At 30.9% G+C, this 21,069-nt stretch overlaps 3 protein-coding genes across 5 annotated transcripts in view; 1 reads left to right on the top strand and 2 right to left on the bottom strand.

Moving 5' to 3' along the window:
* Window positions 1-10,762: 10,762 nt before the first annotated feature.
* Window positions 10,763-12,645, bottom strand: LOC113512842 (ELAV-like protein 1). The gene has a single exon (XM_031910951.2). It carries the CDS (start codon window positions 12,334-12,336, stop codon window positions 11,203-11,205), a length of 1,134 nt encoding a protein of 377 aa, XP_031766811.1. The 5' UTR covers window positions 12,337-12,645; the 3' UTR covers window positions 10,763-11,202.
* A 1,266-nt stretch (window positions 12,646-13,911) lies between these two features.
* LOC113512924 (39S ribosomal protein L33, mitochondrial) lies at window positions 13,912-15,874 on the top strand. The gene is made up of 3 exons (XM_026896886.3): window positions 13,912-14,123; window positions 14,202-14,305; window positions 15,423-15,874. Exons 1-3 carry the CDS (start codon window positions 14,083-14,085, stop codon window positions 15,479-15,481), a joined length of 204 nt encoding a protein of 67 aa, XP_026752687.1. The 5' UTR covers window positions 13,912-14,082; the 3' UTR covers window positions 15,482-15,874.
* LOC113513030 (1-phosphatidylinositol 4,5-bisphosphate phosphodiesterase) overlaps window positions 15,811-21,069 on the bottom strand; it is a 90,689-nt gene continuing 85,430 nt past the window's right edge. For all 3 annotated transcript variants that reach the window (XM_052892859.1, XM_052892857.1, XM_052892861.1), the window contains exon 22: window positions 15,811-20,782. In XM_052892859.1, coding sequence (XP_052748819.1) covers window positions 20,714-20,782 — 69 coding nt within the window. In that variant the 3' untranslated portion in view covers window positions 15,811-20,713. The remainder of the gene's footprint in view (window positions 20,783-21,069) is intronic.

The raw sequence follows: 21,069 nt of genomic DNA, 5'->3' as shown, positions 1-21,069 counted from the left end.
AGTTTGTATTAATCTCCTTATTCAAAATCTTGTCATCAATAGTGAAGTCTGGATTAACTATCATTTTATCCAACACTAGTAACTTTTTTTTTTCTGAAAAATTAAGGCACAAGTCTTGCAAATTGCTAACACATTCTGGAAAGTTTTTATGGTGTTGCTTACCATATGCCTGTTTCCTTGGTGTGCTCTTGATGTTGCCTATGGTTTTCAACGATTTAATAAAAAAAAAACAATACTTAAAAGAACCATTTATTCAATACTGGATATATTTAAATTCTAAATCAGTGCAATTATAAAAACATAAAGTGCTCTTACTGTCTACTTAACTATGTATGATAGTATATACAATTCACTTATTTTATGTGGTACAAAAGTAAAAAATATAAGCATTAAACTGCGTATAATTATATTTTTTGTGATAAATCCGATGTGATTGAAATTTAATTCCTTATCAATACTTATGCATAAAACATGCACTTATCGTTAGATATAGTATCAATTCAGTTTCTTAATCTACAAATTTCATAAAAGTGCAGTTGTATAAAATAATCTCATCACAATGTCTTTCATATAGGTACCTACTTACAATGTAATTTTAATTGGAGGACACAACATAAGTATTTCAATTTTAACCCTGTAATATTTTGATCCAACTTATAGTTTACTTTTTAAACCAAAACATTCTAAGCTACGAACTAGTCTTTACCAGAAATATCACAATCATCGACATGTACATCTGTTAACTTTTATCATAATTCATCATCTTACCAACTATAGAGCTGGACTATTTGACTAGTAATATTGTGAATGTCTTTTTCATGAAACTAAAATGTCTTTAATATTTGAGCAAAATTTACATAAACATTGTTTGTCTTAGGAAAATAAAATTTTATTTTACCCATTGGCCTGATAACAAATTACAAACTATTCTAAATTACACTCACAGTTCTTCCATTGGCCAAATTTTCGCTTAAAACTAATATTAAATGCAGAATTTATATTACAATTTAATAAATTTGAATTTCATCTCAAAACAGCATCAAAACAGGTGTAATGGCGTCTACACAATAGTTGTGCCTTTATAAATGTGTCCAGTCAAAAACAATTACTATCAGATATTAACATTTTGTTTAGTAAGAAGAAAATCTATAATTATACAGTAAGATATCGTTTGTTCAGATCGCAATTTTGTTAAAAATTATTAAAAACACCTGTAAAATGACTATAAAAAAAATAGAGACCATTAAGTATTGAAATATTTATAACCATAATTAATTTAATTCTTTATTATTGTCTTCATGCCAATTAGTTAGCAACCTTGAACGAAACAAAACCTATAATAAATAAAGTTAATAAATAATTAACAATACTTATATTAGGTATGTTCCTAAAAACCGAAATCTAAACAACATTTATTTATTAGTCCGTTATAGAACTTAACATTTACTAGAACTGCTTTTATTACCTCAAGACGTAATATCAAATGGATTTTCAAATGTATTATGTTAACACATTTATTTTACACCCGGGTTGAGGCACGATTGTTTTGAATTTTGACTGGAAAATATATTTCAAATAAAGACGAAAATGCACACCTAAGAAATACCATTTTTATTTTCGATATAAAATGTATGGAAGAACTTTTATAATCTTATATAGACAATTTTTTAACAGAACATAATCATGACAGCATTATTGTTATCCAATTCAAAATTACCTGCCACCTAAAAACCTCTTATTACGAATATCTGCCATCATTTATTATTTCAATGGCAAATTGCCAAACAAACAGTTTAATTTGGCAAATATTCAGAGGAAACCATTAAATTTGCTTTTTTTATTTAGCGAATTGTCTATGTATAGGCATTTTCAAGTCCAATACTGAATATTTCATCAGTTAAATTGCGTTTAATTTTAATCATTGGTGACATTTGAGCTGATTCTGTGGCGTCATTTCAAAATTTATTTGTTAACCTATAATTTAATTTAAAACAATTTCACGAAATTACTGTTTTATGGATCATCATAAACTAAATATATAATAATTTTGACTTAAACTTATTAAAAATTTAGTTAATTTTGGTCCTTTATACAAAGATTTCGCTGTGATATCCAGTTGAAATTTCAGAATGGCACATCAGAATCAGGCTATATTGAGACTTCACTGGCTTCTTTGCTGTGTTGCCGTTACAACTAGCTTCTATTTTAGACTTCGTTAACAATTTTATTATATTTAACACATACTTGGTTTATGTACGCGTCTTTGTTAGCTTATTGGTAATTTTCTCTACGAGGGGAGGTCAAAAAGTTCGCAAAATGAAGGAATTGCTTGGGGTTGTTTTACTCGTCCAGGTAGTCACTTGTTAAGCACTTCATTAAGAGTATATATACTAAGTATGAAACCAATCGGGTCATTAACTTTTGAATTATCGACCTGCAAACAAGTGAATCGGGAAGAAGTCAGCGAATGTGGAGAAAATTGATTACCGTACCGTTATTTCCTCACCAAGCAAGGAAAATCCGCTCAGACGATTTTTCAAAAGCTGTTACCAGTTTACGCGGACTCTGCCCCTGGTATAACCATGGTTTACAAGTGGCATGGTCTTTTCAAACAAGGAAGAAAGTCTTGAAGCCCCCGCTCCGGACGTCCAATTGAGACCACCACACCGGAAATCATTGCAAAAGTAGAAAAACTTGTATTATAAAATACCAGGCTGAAGAAGAAGCAGCTTGCAGCAATGGTTGGAATATCCGTAACAAGTATTTTAAATATTCTACATCATCATCTTGGCATGACTAAGGTCAGTGCAAGATGGATTCCAAGAATGCTTACGCCACTTCAAAAAAGTGAGCGTGTTGAGTATTCTCGCTAGTTTTTGGAGCTCTGTGGAGAGTAGGGAAGAAGTTATGGCCCAGATTGTTACTGGAGATGAATCCTGGGTTCACCACTATGAACTTAAGTCGAAGCAAAAATCGACGCAGTGGCATAAAAAAGGCAGAATTCCTCCGAAGAAGTTTAAATGTCACAATCGGCCGGAAAGATCATGGTACGACAACGCTCCCGTCCACACGTGCCATGTTGCAACGGCTGCCATTCACCAATGCGGGTTTAGAAAATTAGACCATCCACATTACAGTCCAGACTTGGCCCCCAACGACTACTATTTATTCCCAAAAATAAAAAAGGAGCTGCGTGGATTTCGGCCTATTTTGACAGCAAAGATAAACATTTTTTTTTTCGATGGTATAAACAAATTATTTGAGAGATACGAAAAATGTATTAAGGTTAAGGGAGAATATATTGAAAAGGAAAAATAGTTTTATGTTTAATTTCAACTCCCTTCCCCCTCATTCCGCGAACTTTTTGACTTCCCCTCGTATGTCTTAAACGATTCATATACCTATATAGTATATATAACTACCCCTAATATGCTAAAGACGCCTAGAAAGCCTTCTAAGTTTCTAAACGAAATTAGATGTTGATTTGAAACTGATATTATACCTGAATTAATAAAAATCCATCAAATGAGTGCATGACATTCTCTTGGCCGTTTTTTATTCTTTTAATTGATATGCTATTTATTCTCATTATAATGTATTTATTAATGCATGTATGTATAATATGTATTTGTTTTGTGTACTTAGATTGTTCTGTATTCGAGACAATTTCAATTTCTTTTATATCCATGTTTGCATAGTATTCCCTTGTATAATATGAAATTATAATATTAAAATAGGTCTATTAAAATCTGTTTCGGGCGACTTTGCTTACGCAAGACCCTTTATCTCCCGATACAACTTAAAAGCTAAGGAAGTACCATGATAATCTCAAGTCCGAATATGGAAACATTAAGGACGATTAACTTGGCGACATCTATTCATCGTCATCTACTAAAAATATTTTTAAAATGCGATAAAAGTATGATTTACTGATTTTGTTTTTAAGTTTTCTAGTTTCATATATTCAAATATAGTTTCGTAGTACGATAAATAAATTGAATTTTATAAAATAAGTGCCACCAAAACCGGTCTACGGATGGGCATTAAAAAAAACTACTAGCAAGCTCCAATTATACTACATAAATTAGATATACCTATCAAATGAAACAAAGCAATTTTATTACTTCGTAAAAATTCTTTAAGGTCTTAAGAGAATAACTGAAAGTCAGCTAATTTGACATATAGCTGACAAAAAGTTGACCGTTTTTTAAATTTGAGGCTCTATCTATATTGTCTAAGGATAGAAGTTATATTCGATTAAATTTAAAAAAAAAATTGCCAAGGCTCTGACGTTAAATCTAAATCCATCTCCTAAATCCTTGACTAAGGCCTTGACCTTAGACCTTTAAAATTGTCGCTCCGATCTGGTTAACGGATACACTTTTAGTCTTTATAAATATTTTATGTATATTTTTTATATATGTCATGGAATTATTACGACGATGATAATACGATGTGATATTGTAATGCATTATTTAAAATATATTGTATATATTAAGTCATTTTATGTGACAATTTTTTTATTACTTTCTATTTTGTCTATTGTAACAGACCTAATGTGAAAACACTAATATATTCATGCAATACGTTGTGTAGCTAGTTGCAGGTATATCTTGGAAATATTTACCAACAGGTAGGATAGATCTAATGGTCAAAGTCCGATTTATTATTACAGTCCAAAAGAGCAGTCCGATATATTGTGATAAAGGTACACAATTGTAATAACATTTTAGGCTCATATATGGATACAATTTGATCAGACAGATGACCTGAACAGATCACTTGATAGGTCATATGAGGCCACAACTATCTTTTTATTTTTTTGTTGTTAACACCAACGGATAAATACAATCTTTTATGTAAACAATGTAGTGTCTAATTGATATGTATGTGCGAAAAGTATACCTATCTTTCATACTTTATAGTATTAAGTATGTACAAATAAAAATAGATTTTATAATATTAATTTCTGTTTCAGGCATTCAATTTGGATATGGAAAGAGAAACACTGCTGTAGAATAACTATAAATTACGTATAGAGTAGTCGCACATATCAGATTATATGCAAAACATTATGTATTGTACTACATTGTCAGTATTATATTGAAACATTTGTGTATGGTACGAGTAGAATTAGGGCCTTGGTTGGTGTAAAGATACAGATTAGATAATTGGCGTTATTTATACCTACTTTTATTTCACTATTCAGTATCTGTTGTAATGAGTACATGTTTTTTTTTACATTGTATATTTAGTAAAAATTTGCGTTGCTTTTTATCGGAATATCTCATTTAAAAACAAGACAAGCTAATAAATTTATAGTAATAAGTACAGTCATCACAAAAACCTTTTTAACCAGCTATTTATTTTATACACTGTTATATCGACACAAAACCTTGCCAAGATTACTAAATATGCCAAGTACTTATAAAATCGTATAAAGACCATTAGTAACTAATGATGTGATAGGGATTTGAACAAATTACTCATATTTAGGTAGTAATAAAACGATGATTGTGTTCCAAAAAAAAAAAATTCAATTGTAGCAAAATCAGTCATTTTGATTTCAAAATTAAATTACCGAATTGATTTTGATAAAATGTTTAATGGGACCAATCTGTACGTCGTTTCCGTTGAAAAAATAATTTTCCAAATCGGTTTATAACTGTCTATCAGTCATGAAGTGACAAACAAAAAAATTACAACCGAATTGAGAACCTTATTTTTGAAGTCGGTTAAAAAATAAATACTGATTCTTAATAGCCCCGTTACTGTGAACATTAAAATTTTAATACACGATGTTAAAATTTTCAGGCAAGTCGTTAAACGTATGTAGATATACATACGAGTATATAATAGGAGTCTATAAATATCTAGAATCACACGTCGGAAAAAATAACCAGTTTTAGTTGTTATGTTACATTACTACCAAAACTTGGTTTAGGTAGGTATATACGGTGAATGCCCTGTGTTAACGAGCATCGAATGCCTTTAAGAGATATATTTTTCTAATGGTGATTTTTACCTATATTTTAATAAAAATCTATGTATACTCTATACTGCGATAAATTATAATTAAAAACAAATTTATAATTTACATAACAAAATCACGTAAATGTATGATAATAAAAAAGTTACATATAGTGATTCAATTGATCTCAAAAACGTCTTAAGTTTTTTTGTTTATTACTACTATTCATTGAAGATATCAAGATATTTTTTTCCTTAGAATTTTACAACTTATTTAAAACATACGAGTAGAATGACAAACTGATGACCTTACATGTGATTCCATTCTTTATAGCAGATGCAAAATAGCAAACTTAGCGTCGTCTGTATACATGATTTCACCGTAGATAACGACCAATAGGTATATTAACTCGCGTGATAGGAATCATTAGTTGTCATTTCTGGGAATTATGATATGCCTCTATACCCTGTAACTTACACCCACCTTCAAACTGAAACACAGCTATGCAAACACAATTACTTGGCAGCGAAAACAGGGGCAAGATACAAACGTACTCTGAGGTAAAATCATTCATATTCATAAAAAAAGTAGCAAATAATCCAATATAAACCAGGTTTGGTTAGTTACTCGCAAAGTCGCTTATAGTTTTTCTATATAGATAACTCCAAAACTACTACTACTTTAGTTTTGTATAAACCTACTTATGTTTATTTTGAATTGATTTGATACTTCAAAAAGAAACAGCGGAGTAACTTGATGCAATCGAGTCGGGTTCCAATTATATCATACGGTATACAATGGTGGAGCACCAGAGAAATATGAAAATTTACCATTTATTTAAGTTTGCAAGTATATAGATCGCAGAAGAGGGGGGGGGGGGGGGGGGTTAAATCACACTTCAAAACAAATAAAAAAAAGTCCTATTATGATTCGTGCAAGATGGGTTTCACAAATCGCCAGAATTTATTAATGTTAATTTCTACAACAATTATTTTGCATTGGCATATATCGTCATAGTTTTGTAACAGAAATATGAAATTTCATACTTAAAAATTCTCATAGAACAAGAGATCACGTCGAAATCGCGGCAAACAGTTAGTGTAAAGTATGTATATGATAAATGTTCTGCTATTATTCAATTTAATATTAAGGCAATTTATGGCGACGAGTATTTGAACAGTCCGTAATGGCATTGTGTGTTTAACACAACGTAATTCAGATCTACATACACTTGATTTCTATACTCGCGTCATCAAATGGGAAACTTGACAACTCTAGTAGGTAAATACGAAATATTCCTGCTAAGTCTCCTTACTAGGTATTTTATAAATATGAAAGTGAGTTTGTTGGCTACTTCTAGACACTTTAGTGTTTTAGTTAATCGTCATAAAAATAATAACATCAAAATATGTTCCGTACAACATAATTCTCTACCCCGGTCAATTGATGTCTTCGCGGTTAAAGTTTGTGTTGAATAAGAAAAATATATTAAACGATCAAAGCCATGTCGGACTATAGTTAATGCCATTAAAAAAGATGTTCAGCTAATTATCCTGGACTCAAGTGTTCTCAAGATACAAAGTTGTTTTTGCTGTTTCCCAAATTCAAATTCTCGTATCTATTGAGCTGTAACTTCAGTTAATTTTAATCTATGCAGTTTATACCTATATTTTTTTAGATTCTTACATGACTATGTTATGTGTCGAAAGCTAATATGAACTACCAAGTCAAAATTAAAAGGAACTAAAGTTTTAAAATTATTTTTCAAAATAATCTCTGCTTAACCTGGCACCTATCACAAATTTTCCCCCAATTAATTTAGAATTTATATGGAGTTTATCCTGTGTTAATTTAGTAAACAATATTATCTTATTAATATAAAAAACTTGTAACTAGATGACGTTTGTACATGAGATATATAAGAAAATATAATAGGTTGTAATAAAACCAATATTTTAGAAAGTTTGTCTGTCTGTATGCTTGTTCCAATATCACGCAAAATCTACTACTTGAAATTGGATGCAGTTTTCACTGTTACGTTCCTGGAGATCTAACTTAAAATCTGGTGCATATTTTATCGTGATACGTCATTTTAACCTAGTTTATTTAACTTTTTCCTACTTCTAAAATACGAAGTAACAGAGAAAAAACTAGTTAAAAATAACATTTTATAATTGAATAGTTTCGAGTTATCTGTGTTGGGTAGCGAACAGGTAGAATATTAGAAAATATAAAAAGTTTTATTTATTATAAATGCATTACGTATACCTGAACTAATTTTTAATATGACACTAGGCAGCCTATGAATCTTTGACGCCAAACTAAAACGAGACACCGACATCAAAAAAACAACACACCGACTTTAATAGTAGTAAACCAGTTATTTCGGTTTAAACCCCCAACTATTGAAAGTATTTTAATGAAATTCTTATAAGACCAATCTGAGAGTTTACCTTTTAGATAAAAAAAAAGAATTTTTCAATTCAACCGATTTATATAAAAAAACTATAAACGACGGATTTATGACGTAACAAACATAAAAAAATTACTACGTAATTGAGAATCTACTCCTTTTTTTGAAATCGGTTGAAAAGCATAACAAACTTCTCATAGTGTCAGTTCACACAGACCGACTCGGAGTTTTGTTTCTGAAGGTTTAACATAAAATCTGATATATGTTTTATCTCGATATGCCATCTAGAAGTAGTATTACATTGATTTTTCTACTTTTGGAATCCACCTGTATGAATTTGCAGACAAACTAGTTCGAAATAATTTTAAGATGTTTAAGTGAGCAACATAACTAAATATCAGCATAGACTAGGCAAATATTAAGCTTTATTCACAGAACAAAAAATTCGCACTACTTCTAAATATGATAAGATGATAATTTATGATACTAAAAGCGTACCTATTTTAATATGCACCAACCTACTTCAAATAGCAAAAAGCTGTCAAACTGAAGGAGTGGCAGCAGTGAATATAAATAATAGTCAAATTGACTCTTATACCATGAAAGTGACAAACAAGTATACGACTCGCCTGATGGTAAGCGGCTATCGCGTCCTATAAATGCCTAAACACTAAGAGTGTTGTAATTAGACTCTTGAAGATTTTGAATCGCAGTACCCAATAATATCACTTCAAACTGGGCCATAAGTAAGAAAGCATAGACTTCGTATGGCGATAGTAATATGTGAGATAGAGATAGATCCTCATGTATGCGAATTTGTACTAAGTCTTCCTTTGATAGAATTCGGCAGCAAACTATAAATAACATGCATCCTGACTAGTAATGTAGATTTAGTCATTTGCCACCAGTAAGCTAATCAAATTTTGTTGCTCCTACTGATCTCTATAATTCGATATCCTAGTTGACATTCATATTAATTACAATTTTGTTAATGAAATTATAACTTAAAAACGAATTTGGCCCCAAATATTCCATCCCTAAAATCTGCTGTCCTGTACTCCTACTTACTAAAACTACTGATAAACCCACCACTCGTTTTAACAAGCTTGTAGTAGATAGATATTAATTTTAAGCGAATATTGATGTACGTCAGTTTGATATTTTGCTAAATTAGATGGCGCGACGTCCTTTGTTCTCATCCGTGGCTTTAACCTTGAAGGGACACGACAAGATTTTGACCTACACGATATAAACTTTCCTAGATTGTTGACCATTCTTTTTTATGATTTATATTTATATGAAATAGTAGTGTTTGAGGTACTTATGTTTTTCAAGTGCTTTGGTTTCATTGACCTACAGTATAGTAGTAGATTTTTTAGTTATCAGTCAGTAGGTAGGCACAATGAGCAATGTTATCTCCCGTGCTATTTGTTATCGCTACACCAACGCAACTTCGGTTAATCACTTCACGTAACTTCCTTTAATGATTTTTGCACAATTGCTCGTAAAATAAACAAATAGGTTATTTTTTTTTTAAAGAATACACTACCTACGTCCACTACAAATTCTAGGGATTAAGCGACGACGCTACCAATTACTATTAATTAAAAAAAATTACTCACCACCGTGTCACGTTGTTATACTTACTTTCTACTTTCACTCTTAGAACTGTTGTTTGGTAATAATAGTCCAAGTAAGAGGCACGGAGGAATAGGCATCTAGTGCTTTATCTACATTTGTGGCAGTCTCAAAATTCACTCATTTATAGGTTAGCTCAATAGAACAATCTTTACAGATCACTGGAATATCTATCCTATAAGTTAGTATCTTACGTCCTATAGAACGCCCCTAACGACAACGTATAGTTAACCAGGAATTTAAAATTTTCCATTATGTACCTAATACACAGTATTTTACACCACTAGTGGACTGACTGGAATACTTATTTAATTACAAAATTAAAGCTATCGTAACAACCGTCTATGACGGTGTCAGAAATAAATACGTTTATAAATCAAAACATGATAATTCTGAAACTAGAAGGCCTGACTTGCAATTGCGCCAAAAATAATATTGGATAAGTAACTGAGGACGGGAAAAACAATAACGAGAGCTATAACCCTGAGGTAAGATAAACAAATAAAAAATATTTTTGCTCATCAACTACACAACATGCAATATTTAAGCAATTTTACACAGCTGACCTGCCGCCAGACAATACACACAATTATATATTATGTACATGTTAAACTACTGCCACAAATAATTATATTATGGATTATTATTATTATTATTATGTATAAATAACGTAAGTAAATAAGGACACAATAGGTAGGGGATAAGTATATAGAAAAAAAATAGAGTAATATACATTAAAATCTATTTAAACATGAAATTTATTAAAGATTAAAACATACAATGTTTTGTTTACACAAAATAAAATATCTGGAGGATTAAGACAGGAGCCAGGGCACGCAACAAGCGAGGCGGGGCGTGCCCTAACTCCCATTATGGTCAGATATACATACTGCGACAGGTCCATACATAGTCCAATAATATAATACCATATTATATGATAAAAAGTGGATACACATATAAGATACTGTCAAGCCAACTAAACTCACAGATAGTCATGTTCTTTGCAAATATAAAACTATATTAAATCTTACAAAAATACTTATGCGACTATGAAATGCATAAAGAAGATCTTCCTTCTCGACTACAAAAATATTCTGAGATTGGAATGAAATATTTCTTTTAAGATTTCGGCCCGGGTATGATCACAAATAAAACGGCGTTTATAACGTCCGTCCACATCCTAATTATTTCTTTTCTGAGTCTTAAAGCTAACAGATAGAACCTGACCATTGAGCGTGTATCCATTGAGTGCCTGAATAGCCATTGCAGCTTCATCATACTCCCTCATATTAACAAAGGCGAAACCTTTGTTTTTCTTAGTTTCAGGATCTTTGATCACTTTTATAGAGTCAATTGCTCCATATGGGCCAAAAAGCTGCCACAAAGCTAGCTCTTCGGTATCCTCACCAATATTGTATACATACACTGTAGTTTGATGTGGAGCTGGAGGTGCACCCAGCAATGGAACAGGGCTGGCAGGTGCTCCTAGCAGTGGCAGTGGTGTATGGTTAGTTGCAGCCATTGGGTTAAAGCGCTGCTGGCCCTTGTTGATGAAAGGAAGGGCCTTACCAGGTGACGGTAGAAGTGGCGGTGGTGAAGCTTGAGGAAATCCAGGTGCGAAGGCGGCAGGTCGAGCTCCAAATGCCGCACTGAGGTTCGTGCCATTAAACGCGGCTGGAGTAGTCCCGTTAAACACCGCCGCAGTTCCGTTGTAAGCCAAAGGCGTAGCGCCCACACCGACCCGCGGAGCCGGTCGCGGTGCGTTCTTATTTGCATTAGGCTTGTTAGCAAACTTAACGACTATAGCACCAGCTCCAGGTATTGGCGTTTGTCCATTTAAATGTTTTATCGCCTCTTCTGCCTGTTGCCGGCTTTCAAAACATACAAAACCGATGCCTTGTGATACACGACTATTGGTTATGACCCCAAACGAACTAAACAAGCTGTTAAGTCGTTCCAGCGTCATGTCAGGAGGTAGATTACTAATGTAGAGGTTTGATTCTGTGTCGGGTTTATGGCTGACTTTATTTTCTGGATTGAGCAGTGCGAATGACACCTTTAATGTCTTTCCTTGCATGAGGAGGCCGTTGAACGCCGCCCGCGCCTTCTCAGCGTCCTCGTGTTTTTCATATTCCACGAAACCATAACCTCTGTTTGCGATCAATTTACAGCTTTCAATCTTGCCCATCGCAGAGAATAACGCGTACATCATGTCGCGCGTCATCAATTCGGGTATATAATTGACCATGAGCTTGGTCGGTGACACATTGGAATTGGCGTCGCCGCCGCCATTCTCCATTTCGTTATTTAACATTGTTCTTTTTCTTTACGTACTACACTACCAAAAACAAAATACTAATGAAACGTTCACTATAAGAAATTGACTAATTCATTTGCAACATGTATAATAAAGAACAAAGAAAGAACACAAAACTACAGTCACCACACGAAAATGCTAAGCAACGCCGGTTCACAAGTTCATCATCACTCAATTTGTCGTCGGATCGGCTCGAACAAGTTTGCGTTCAAAATGTTACCAGAACATCAATAAAATAATAATAATTAATTATGAATGAACAACAACTTATACAACATTTATCGAAATACAATGTAAGAAAATAAATTAATAATTTTATTTACACGTGTTTAAATATTTTTGGTTTCTGTCAATTTTTTATTCCATAATTTTAATAAATTTTGTTGGCGTGGCATATATTAATTTTTTGTCTATGGTTGTGAAACAGCTGAAACAAAACAGTGAAAATGGTTATACCACCATAGATAAGATGGTGCTTACAAAGTACCACCATAGATAGGTATAATGAAACAGATACAGACAACATCCGTGCCAGTAGTTGTGATTTTAATCTATGATAAATTCTCATGTTTAAATATTTGTTCTTAGCCAAGACCAATGAATTACATAGAAGAAATGATAAAATATAAACTGTTAATCATATGGTTGCCTCCTTTCTTCTTATACAAATATAATCAGTAAAAAGAGAATAAAAGATACATCATTAATTACTATTTTTCTCAATTCATAGTGCGCGCGATCAGGTTTGCGCCCGAGCGCACACCAAAGACTCTCCACCCATTCCAACATACCGACCATTCGCCGTCCATAAGTCCCGTTCGCATAGTCCATAAGTAAGAATCGACACCTCTGTCGCTCCCCTCTCGCGGGTTTGGAGTGCGTTTGGTGAAGCTGTAAAGGCTACACATGGCCAACAGCAAACACATTCAGAAAAAAAAAATCAATTCATAGCAAGTCAGTGTACAGAAAATGTTTGTTATGTCAATTATTTGTTAATGATACAAATAATGACATAGCAAACATATATATGTATATGTATATGTATATGTATATATATATATATATATATATATATATATATATATATATATATATATATATATATATATATATATATATATATATATATATATATATATATATATATATATACACATCACGACATGCTTATATTAACTTCTTTTTTTTTAATGAATGGTAATGGAATGGTAAACCTTGCCTACGATATCGGTATACGCTGGCGGAGCACCAGTGACAGATAAGATAGATGAGGATGAAACATATCAGTTGGCCCATAATGACGAATTTATAAATAATTAATCAAGATGGTTTCTATGGGGAACCGCGTAGAGGTCGACTTTAGAGCTGTTAGATCCCCATTACTAACAATCTTTACCGATATTTCATTACATTTTTCATACTCACCTATCATTCCTTACCGATATTTTATTAGCATATTTATATATAGCGCGCATTGTATTATCATTTAACAAGGGATTAGGTCAATGGTGTCACTTCTGTAGAGCGTTTTAAAAACTGAATGATTACAGATTAGAGAGAGACTATAGTTTCTCTAATCTGTGCAGTACATCACCTCTTGTCAAATTCGAAATGTTTTTTTCATAAATTTTTCTTAAATCTAAACTAAAACATATTTTTCAATTGTAATCTTTTAAAAAGGAAATAGTTGTCCACTGCAAACCTTTTTGTTTGTTTTATATATTTTAAGCCTAAACTTACATTATGTTCTTAACTAATATATTGTGTAAAAAAGCGAAAAGCAAGTTAGTTAACCTCACATAGCTATTTTTTTTTCCTGCAATAGTTTGTATAAAACTTATAACTCATTAAATTATTTTTAGGTTGATAATGGTTTTAATGGAGAGTGCAGTCTCTGGACATAAATTCGTTACTATTAGAGAACGTCTCGCTGACAAATTAGAAATACTGAGATATGACCCATACAGTAAGTGTAAACTAATCCTGTTTAAACATCACGACATTGTAACTTATTAACTTATTTGGATTGCATAAATATTAAAACTTTATTAGGTGCATTGATTATTTTATGATATGGTCTGAATATAGTGTCACAGTGAAATAAGCGGAACAGAATGAAAGAATTGTTTTATTTGAATACTTTCAATTAGTTATAGTGCTCAATTTTATTTATTAGTTTAATTTTACAATATCCTTTCTCCCATATAGATAGTAATTAATGTACATTATGGTAAATCTATTCATGCAGTAGTGACTATCTATTTGTAGTGAAGCATTTGTATGGAGATACTATATTTATTATCTAAGGAATGACTATGTTATCGCAAAGTATTATTCATTTTACTTTTGTAGGTATTTGCATAGTTACTCTCCTAGATTGTACCTTGGATGTTAGTAGACTAGAAATCTGCTGGGATATTGTCAGCTTGTTTTCCATTTCTAAGTATCATAAAATAATTCTTAAAAATTTAGCAAAAACAATGACATCATCATATTAGCTTTTATCTGTCCACTGCTGAATATAATCCTCCCCATTGAGGAGTTTTGCCAGTAGTTGCTATGCTTGACAGGCATATTGGCAACCATGGTTTTAGTAGATGATTTAAGAGGGCCATTGCTGCCCATTCCTCACCTTTCTTTAGTCTATTTTTTTTAATGGGTGATAATAAAATGGTAACCCCAGCCCATTTGCACTATCGGTATACACTTGAGAGGCACTAGTGAGGGATGATAGATGAGGATGAAAGCAGGTTAGTTAGTGAAGAATTTCATGAGAAGTAACCACAATTCCAGGGAGAACCACATGAAGGTCAACCTGATTAGTAACATTGCTAGCAATGGGACCGTTAGACCCCATCACTAACAATCCCTTTTTCCCTCCCTTAGTCTTACAACACTCACAGGAAAGGAAGTGAAACAATGTATAGACATGTCATTTTTTATTTATGGCAAATATTCAACTCTACTCATGGTTTATGATTCAGGATCATTTGCATTTTGGGATTTATATATATATATATATATATATATCAACAATAGCAGTACATGATCATTGATTAGTGTGTTATTTATTACTATTTCAGTACAAGAAGAAAGTCTATACAGAGAGCGAAAAAAGATCAGAAGTATAAAATCATCATAAGTTATTTTACAGGTGAAAAAAAAGAATAAAATATTTGCATCTGTTTAGAGAAGTATTCTACTAATGTAAATGAATAAGAAACAGAAGGAAAAATTACAAAAAATGTTGAGAGTTTCTCATACAGATTTAATAGATGGATATGCTGAATTAGAGTTATAATAGATGTAACAGGGAAGCTCAAAATATTTTATTATTCTCTCACCAAACGTTCTTAAAGAAAAATAAAATGTTCAGATCTGTGGTAGAGTACTCTTTTAAAAAGATACTAAGGATTCAGATTTCACCGTGTACATATTAGGATATTAGGTTATAAAATAAAAAAAGCAGTGTTGTATTTAAAATGTTATAATTTAGTTATTGTACTTTAAACAATAAACAAATCTTTGGATATAATATTGTGTTTCACTATGTTCCTAAAAATGATGAAATTTGGTAATTAAGTACTGGTTATCTTATTTTGCCACCAAATTTCATAGATTATAAACAGCAATGTGTCTAAAATATATGTCCAATATAATGAGTTTAGAATATATGCTTTACATTCCACATCCTTATATTATCTAAATGGTTGAGAAAACTGTACGCAATAACTGTTTTTCAAAATACAAATCACAAATACATTCATCAGAATGGTGCCATATCAATACATTAAGTGCTAAGAGTGCTACTGAAAACAATAAAATTTTTAACTTGATACTTTATTTACATCAGAATTGGGTCCTGATGATTTTTGTATATGTTTTGATATTATGTATCTATAGATAATATGTCAAAATTCTAATTCAAATTTTCTTATATAAGAATATCCAATAGGCCAAATAATTTAATATATTTTTTCGTATCACAATTCCAAAACTAACTAATACAGTATTTTTCATTAAGTTACAATACAACAATTAACGAAATTATCTTTTGTATAATTTTACCATAATATATGAATAATTTTATTATCCAAAGTAAATAAAGTGCATTTATGAATATTATCATAACATTCTCTGAATTATAAATGTAAATTCTAAAACACGATTATAAATATTAAGAAACACTTATTATTTACTCTCACTATCATTTTTAAAATCTAAATAATTATGATAATAGTTTATGTTTCAGTATAAATTCAAGACTATTTATAAGTGAATTCATAAGTGACAAGGAGTTTATGCCACTAGGTACTCAAATATATTTACTGGCAATATATTGTAAATGAACTGAAACTATATCTGTATATATTTGGAATAGATTATCTATAATTACAAATAAGGTGTAATGTTTTAGAATTTTTAGAATAAATAGCTATTGTCGGAATTAAATTAAAAAAAAAATAATTTATTATTTTAAATTGAAAATGCATAGACATTGGTCAACAGCTTTATATTTAGGTAGTATGTACCTAAGTCATAAAATAATATTATGAATAAAATTGACTAGACTTTATAATGTTGAACTTTAAGGTACTTACTTAGGCTTCTATTAAAACTAATATCTACATCTACTCATTATAGTAAAAGTGCTGATAATAATTGTATCCATAACAATTTCTGTACAATATGTAATTTTATATTAAAATAAAATATTGACACCAAGTCTTCCAATTAACATTGCAGTAGAATCTCGATTATCCGAATATTTGATAATCCGGACTTAATCTTCACGGCTCCAATTACCGTTTCGGAAATGATATTACATATTAATTAAGTAAACAGGTATTATGTAACCCATTATCACTATAGCACATAATTTTATTTATATTGTATTGCCTAAATGACGTATGTAAAACCCTTTACTTAATAAAAAAAATATTTAAAATTTAATTATGTATTTTTTGATTTGACTTTTAAATCGATTATCCAGATTTTTAATAACATAGAATGCCACTGGTTTTATTTGATTCGTATAATTGAGAATCTACTGTAAACGAAAATATTGAATTTACATCAAACAAATCGGTGATGGCATAATAGATTTTAATATTGATGAATTTTTAAAAATATATAAATAGATAAGTATTAAGTTAATGCATCGTACATGCTTGTAGTTAGTTTTTATAATGAAATTGAATAAATTTTGGTCCACTAACAACAAGAGATGAGGGTAGAATTTTTTAAGGAATGATAGTAGCCAAACCTTATAATAAATTTATTTATTATACTTACTCGAGATAATAAAAACGATCACTCACTATCGTAAATATTTCATTGCAACCTTTATAAATCTAAATATTTTAATATTTAACTGAAGATTCATTTTGGCAATGTGAGTAACGTTTTAATAAATTAGGGTTTGGCATTTTTGAGAAGGTATTAAAAAACCTACCTTAAGTAGACAGGAATGGAGATTGTATCGGGCTTCATAGACTTATCTATTAAGCTAAAGAAAATTAGGTATTTATTTTTAGTGTACTATTCCTCCTCATCCCTCCACCCCGTGGGCTTAAAATAGTCACTTTATGTAAATCATATTTAATTATTAATTGTGTATACCCAACAGAGTTTACTAAACGTCTCGTACTGAGGGCCTAATATTTTACTAAACACACTGGTGAGTAAAATATTAGGTTATTAAACCGATGTTAATCAATGTGATTCACGTAAAGTTACTACTTTAGTCTCACGGGTTATGTTTGCAAGATTATATACTATAGCTTAACATAATTACTAAATAATTCTTAGAGCCTATATATGGATGATACAGAGTCATGGTTAAGTAATTATAATTTATTCACCTATTGTATCTTATAATAACACAGTTTAAAAGTAAAAGATGTTTGAAATAAGTGTCAATTATTGAAATTGATAGAACGAAAGAACAATTCAATAGAACTTATCTTTCAATGACCAGTATATTCCAGAGAGTAGTAAGTTAGACATGTATATTCTTTTATAACTAATATATAAAGATTATAACCTACTAAAGTGATTAATAATAATATATTTTATATAGTTACTTATAATTATTGTTAAATAAGTAAAAAGATCGAATTTTCCTTAAAATAAAAATGAATATAATATTTTATTGATCATTAAATGGATCATAATTACATTATACCCGTAACAAGAACGTAATATATTTGCTATTCTAAGGTAATTATTACCTAAACTTTAAATTCCAAAAGGCCGAAAAATCACTTCTTTTCAGTACGATTTTTACTCGTTAATTTTCTCGTTCCAATCTTTCGTTAATGTAATATAATAATGTAGGGTGTATTACAAATTGTATAGACGATAATGTACACGTATAAATACTTATACATACAATAATCACACGCAGTGGCATGCAGGACCCGATGTGTTTATGTTGGCGCTTCGGGCCACCTGAATATTTTCCTTCCTTAAAAATGTTATCTAATGAATATTGGGGCTGATTCTGAAGCGTCATTTCTCTAAATATATCTCTTAATCTAATATTTTAATTTGTGAAATTTCTGATTCATAGACCATTATAAACCAAAATTATAATAATTGTGACTTAGATCTATGGGAAAATTAGTTTATATTGGTCCTCATACTAAAGATTTCGGTAGGATACCGAAATGAAATTTTAGTTTTAGAGATAGGTTTAGAGAAATGGCGCCTCAGAATTGACCAATGTGCAGTGTTGCCAGATTTGGTATTTCTTTGCAATTTTGAGTAAACATTTTTCTGTTTGGAAATTTTGGAGAAATTAAATTCTTGGAGAAAAGTGAAATAAGTTTGAAGAAATTTGCGTAACTTTTTGATCAGTTTTGGTGTTGGTATAGAAGTACACAAATAATGATACCAAAATAGAGGATGAGTCAAGAGAAGGAGAGAATAAGATAGGCTAAATGTAATTTTTATCGATGTTTATAGCAAAACGTATTGACAAATGATATAACTTTATGATTGGGTGAAATCGTATCGGTTTGTAGAAAAAATATTTCATTTTCGGGTTAAAATAAAAATTCGCATCTGGCAACTCTGACAATGTGTGACACCAGTGCGTACGGGATAGTTGGAGTGCTCATATTTTTTTTAACCATCTACCGCACTTGATCTCTATTTTGGCACGCTTTAATTTTTCTACTCCGCAAAATTGTTTCACTTGACATACACTACACCGGGCACTGATGTCATGTTATGAATTAAGATTGTTCACAATAGTTAGGTGCTCTAATATTTCAATATTATATCTATTAATTCATTATTATTAAAGTAGGTATATAAAGGTCTTATTTATTAGAGCTGTGTATGTTTCTATTCCATACAATGGAATGGTTATATACACAGACATATGTATGGTACTTTTCATGGTATCAGCGTAGGTATACCATGGAGAGTACACCAAGGCTATAGGGAAGAGACAGTTACTTAGACTGCATTACTATGATTGTTACTTTATTTAACTAAACACGATCTATGAAATTTATGAAAATTTTTAATATGTAATAGACACCTATCTATGTACTTATTTTAACAGATAAATTGCAATACATGTGGTTTTATAAAACAATAGTTCTAACAAACCGCTACCATGAATATTAAATATAATTTGCTCAATAGCCATAATATTGTTATCGATCCAGATGAAATACAAATAATATTTTAACACAAGTAATTTTTGATCAAAACGTAAAATTAATATAAATCTTATATATTACTGGCATGTATCAACATTGTCACCATCTCCTAGTCTACTTATTTCTGGGAATGCTTTGCGTGACACTTTTTTGTATATTGATTACAACTCGTTTTTATAGTTAAGTAATGAAAATACAATAAATAGAGAAGTTGAAGTGGCCTCTAAATATAAGCAACAGTTATTGCCTCTTATTATTTGATAAAAAATAAGTTGTGTAGCTCAAACAATCGACAACCGATGTTGATTGCGACCCAGTATCAGCAAACGCAGTATAGGGTGACTACCTACTAGGTAAGCGATGACCTCAAGTGTGTTGCAGAAAGTCATCACATACATCGAGGTAGTTATTTCTTGTGACATTCAATGGGGGACACATATATTCAATATCCAATGGATAAATAATGTAATGGTAGCATCAATTAAGGAAGTAAGTCCTAAAGATCGTGACAAAATCGACCCAAGTCATAACTAGACAATAAATAAAACGTTTAGTTCTAATCTTTTCACGTGTACGTATGTGTTTTAAATAGGAATTTTGGTGACTTATAATTTAGTTAATTTTAATATAGAAGAGATCACTTAAACATTCACTTTTCAAGTCATTTGCTCCAACAGCGGAGCTATATGAGGGTACTTTCATGCAAAGTACTCTGGTTTATGATTCGAATCGTAGTCAGATTCCTCCATCTTGTACATTTGGATGAGCTGAAATGGATATAATAAACTTGATTAAAACTGTGTATTAATTTAATTAATGTAAAACAAAGTCACAAAGTCGCTATCCTTAGATTGCATAGAGCGATTATCGAAAACGTATCAATATTAAAACTAACTAATATTTGGCTAACAATTTTTTTTTAAATGAAACTTTTATATAAGTAAAATAGAGCTAGATGGCTCAGGACCGTTCTTTACAGTAGTCTATATGGGAAGCCTGTATTCAGCAGTGGACGGATATTAGTTGAAATGATGAAGATGATAAGCAAATAATA

Source organism: Galleria mellonella, unplaced genomic scaffold (genome assembly GCF_026898425.1).
Source record: "Galleria mellonella isolate WM207_F2 unplaced genomic scaffold, CSIRO_AGI_GalMel_v1 utg113, whole genome shotgun sequence".
Classification (NCBI taxonomy): Eukaryota; Metazoa; Arthropoda; class Insecta; order Lepidoptera; family Pyralidae; genus Galleria; species Galleria mellonella.
The sequence above is the reverse complement of the archived record's forward strand: the minus strand, read 5'-3'. Positions and strand labels throughout refer to the sequence as shown.

What these genes read in the sequence shown, in the direction of transcription:
- LOC113512842 (XM_031910951.2), bottom strand. Translation starts at nt 12,336, where the DNA reads ATGTTAAATAACGAAATGGAGAATGGCGGCGGCGACGCCAATTCCAAT.
- LOC113512924 (XM_026896886.3), top strand. Translation starts at nt 14,083, where the DNA reads ATGTTCTTAACTAATATATTGTGTAAAAAAGCGAAAAGCAA. An exon ending in TGTAAAAAAGCGAAAAGCAA is followed by an intron (nt 14,124 to 14,201) that starts GTTAGTTAACCT and finishes AATTATTTTTAG; the next exon opens with GTTGATAATGGTTTTAATGG. An exon ending in ACTGAGATATGACCCATACA is followed by an intron (nt 14,306 to 15,422) that starts GTAAGTGTAAAC and finishes TTACTATTTCAG; the next exon opens with TACAAGAAGAAAGTCTATAC.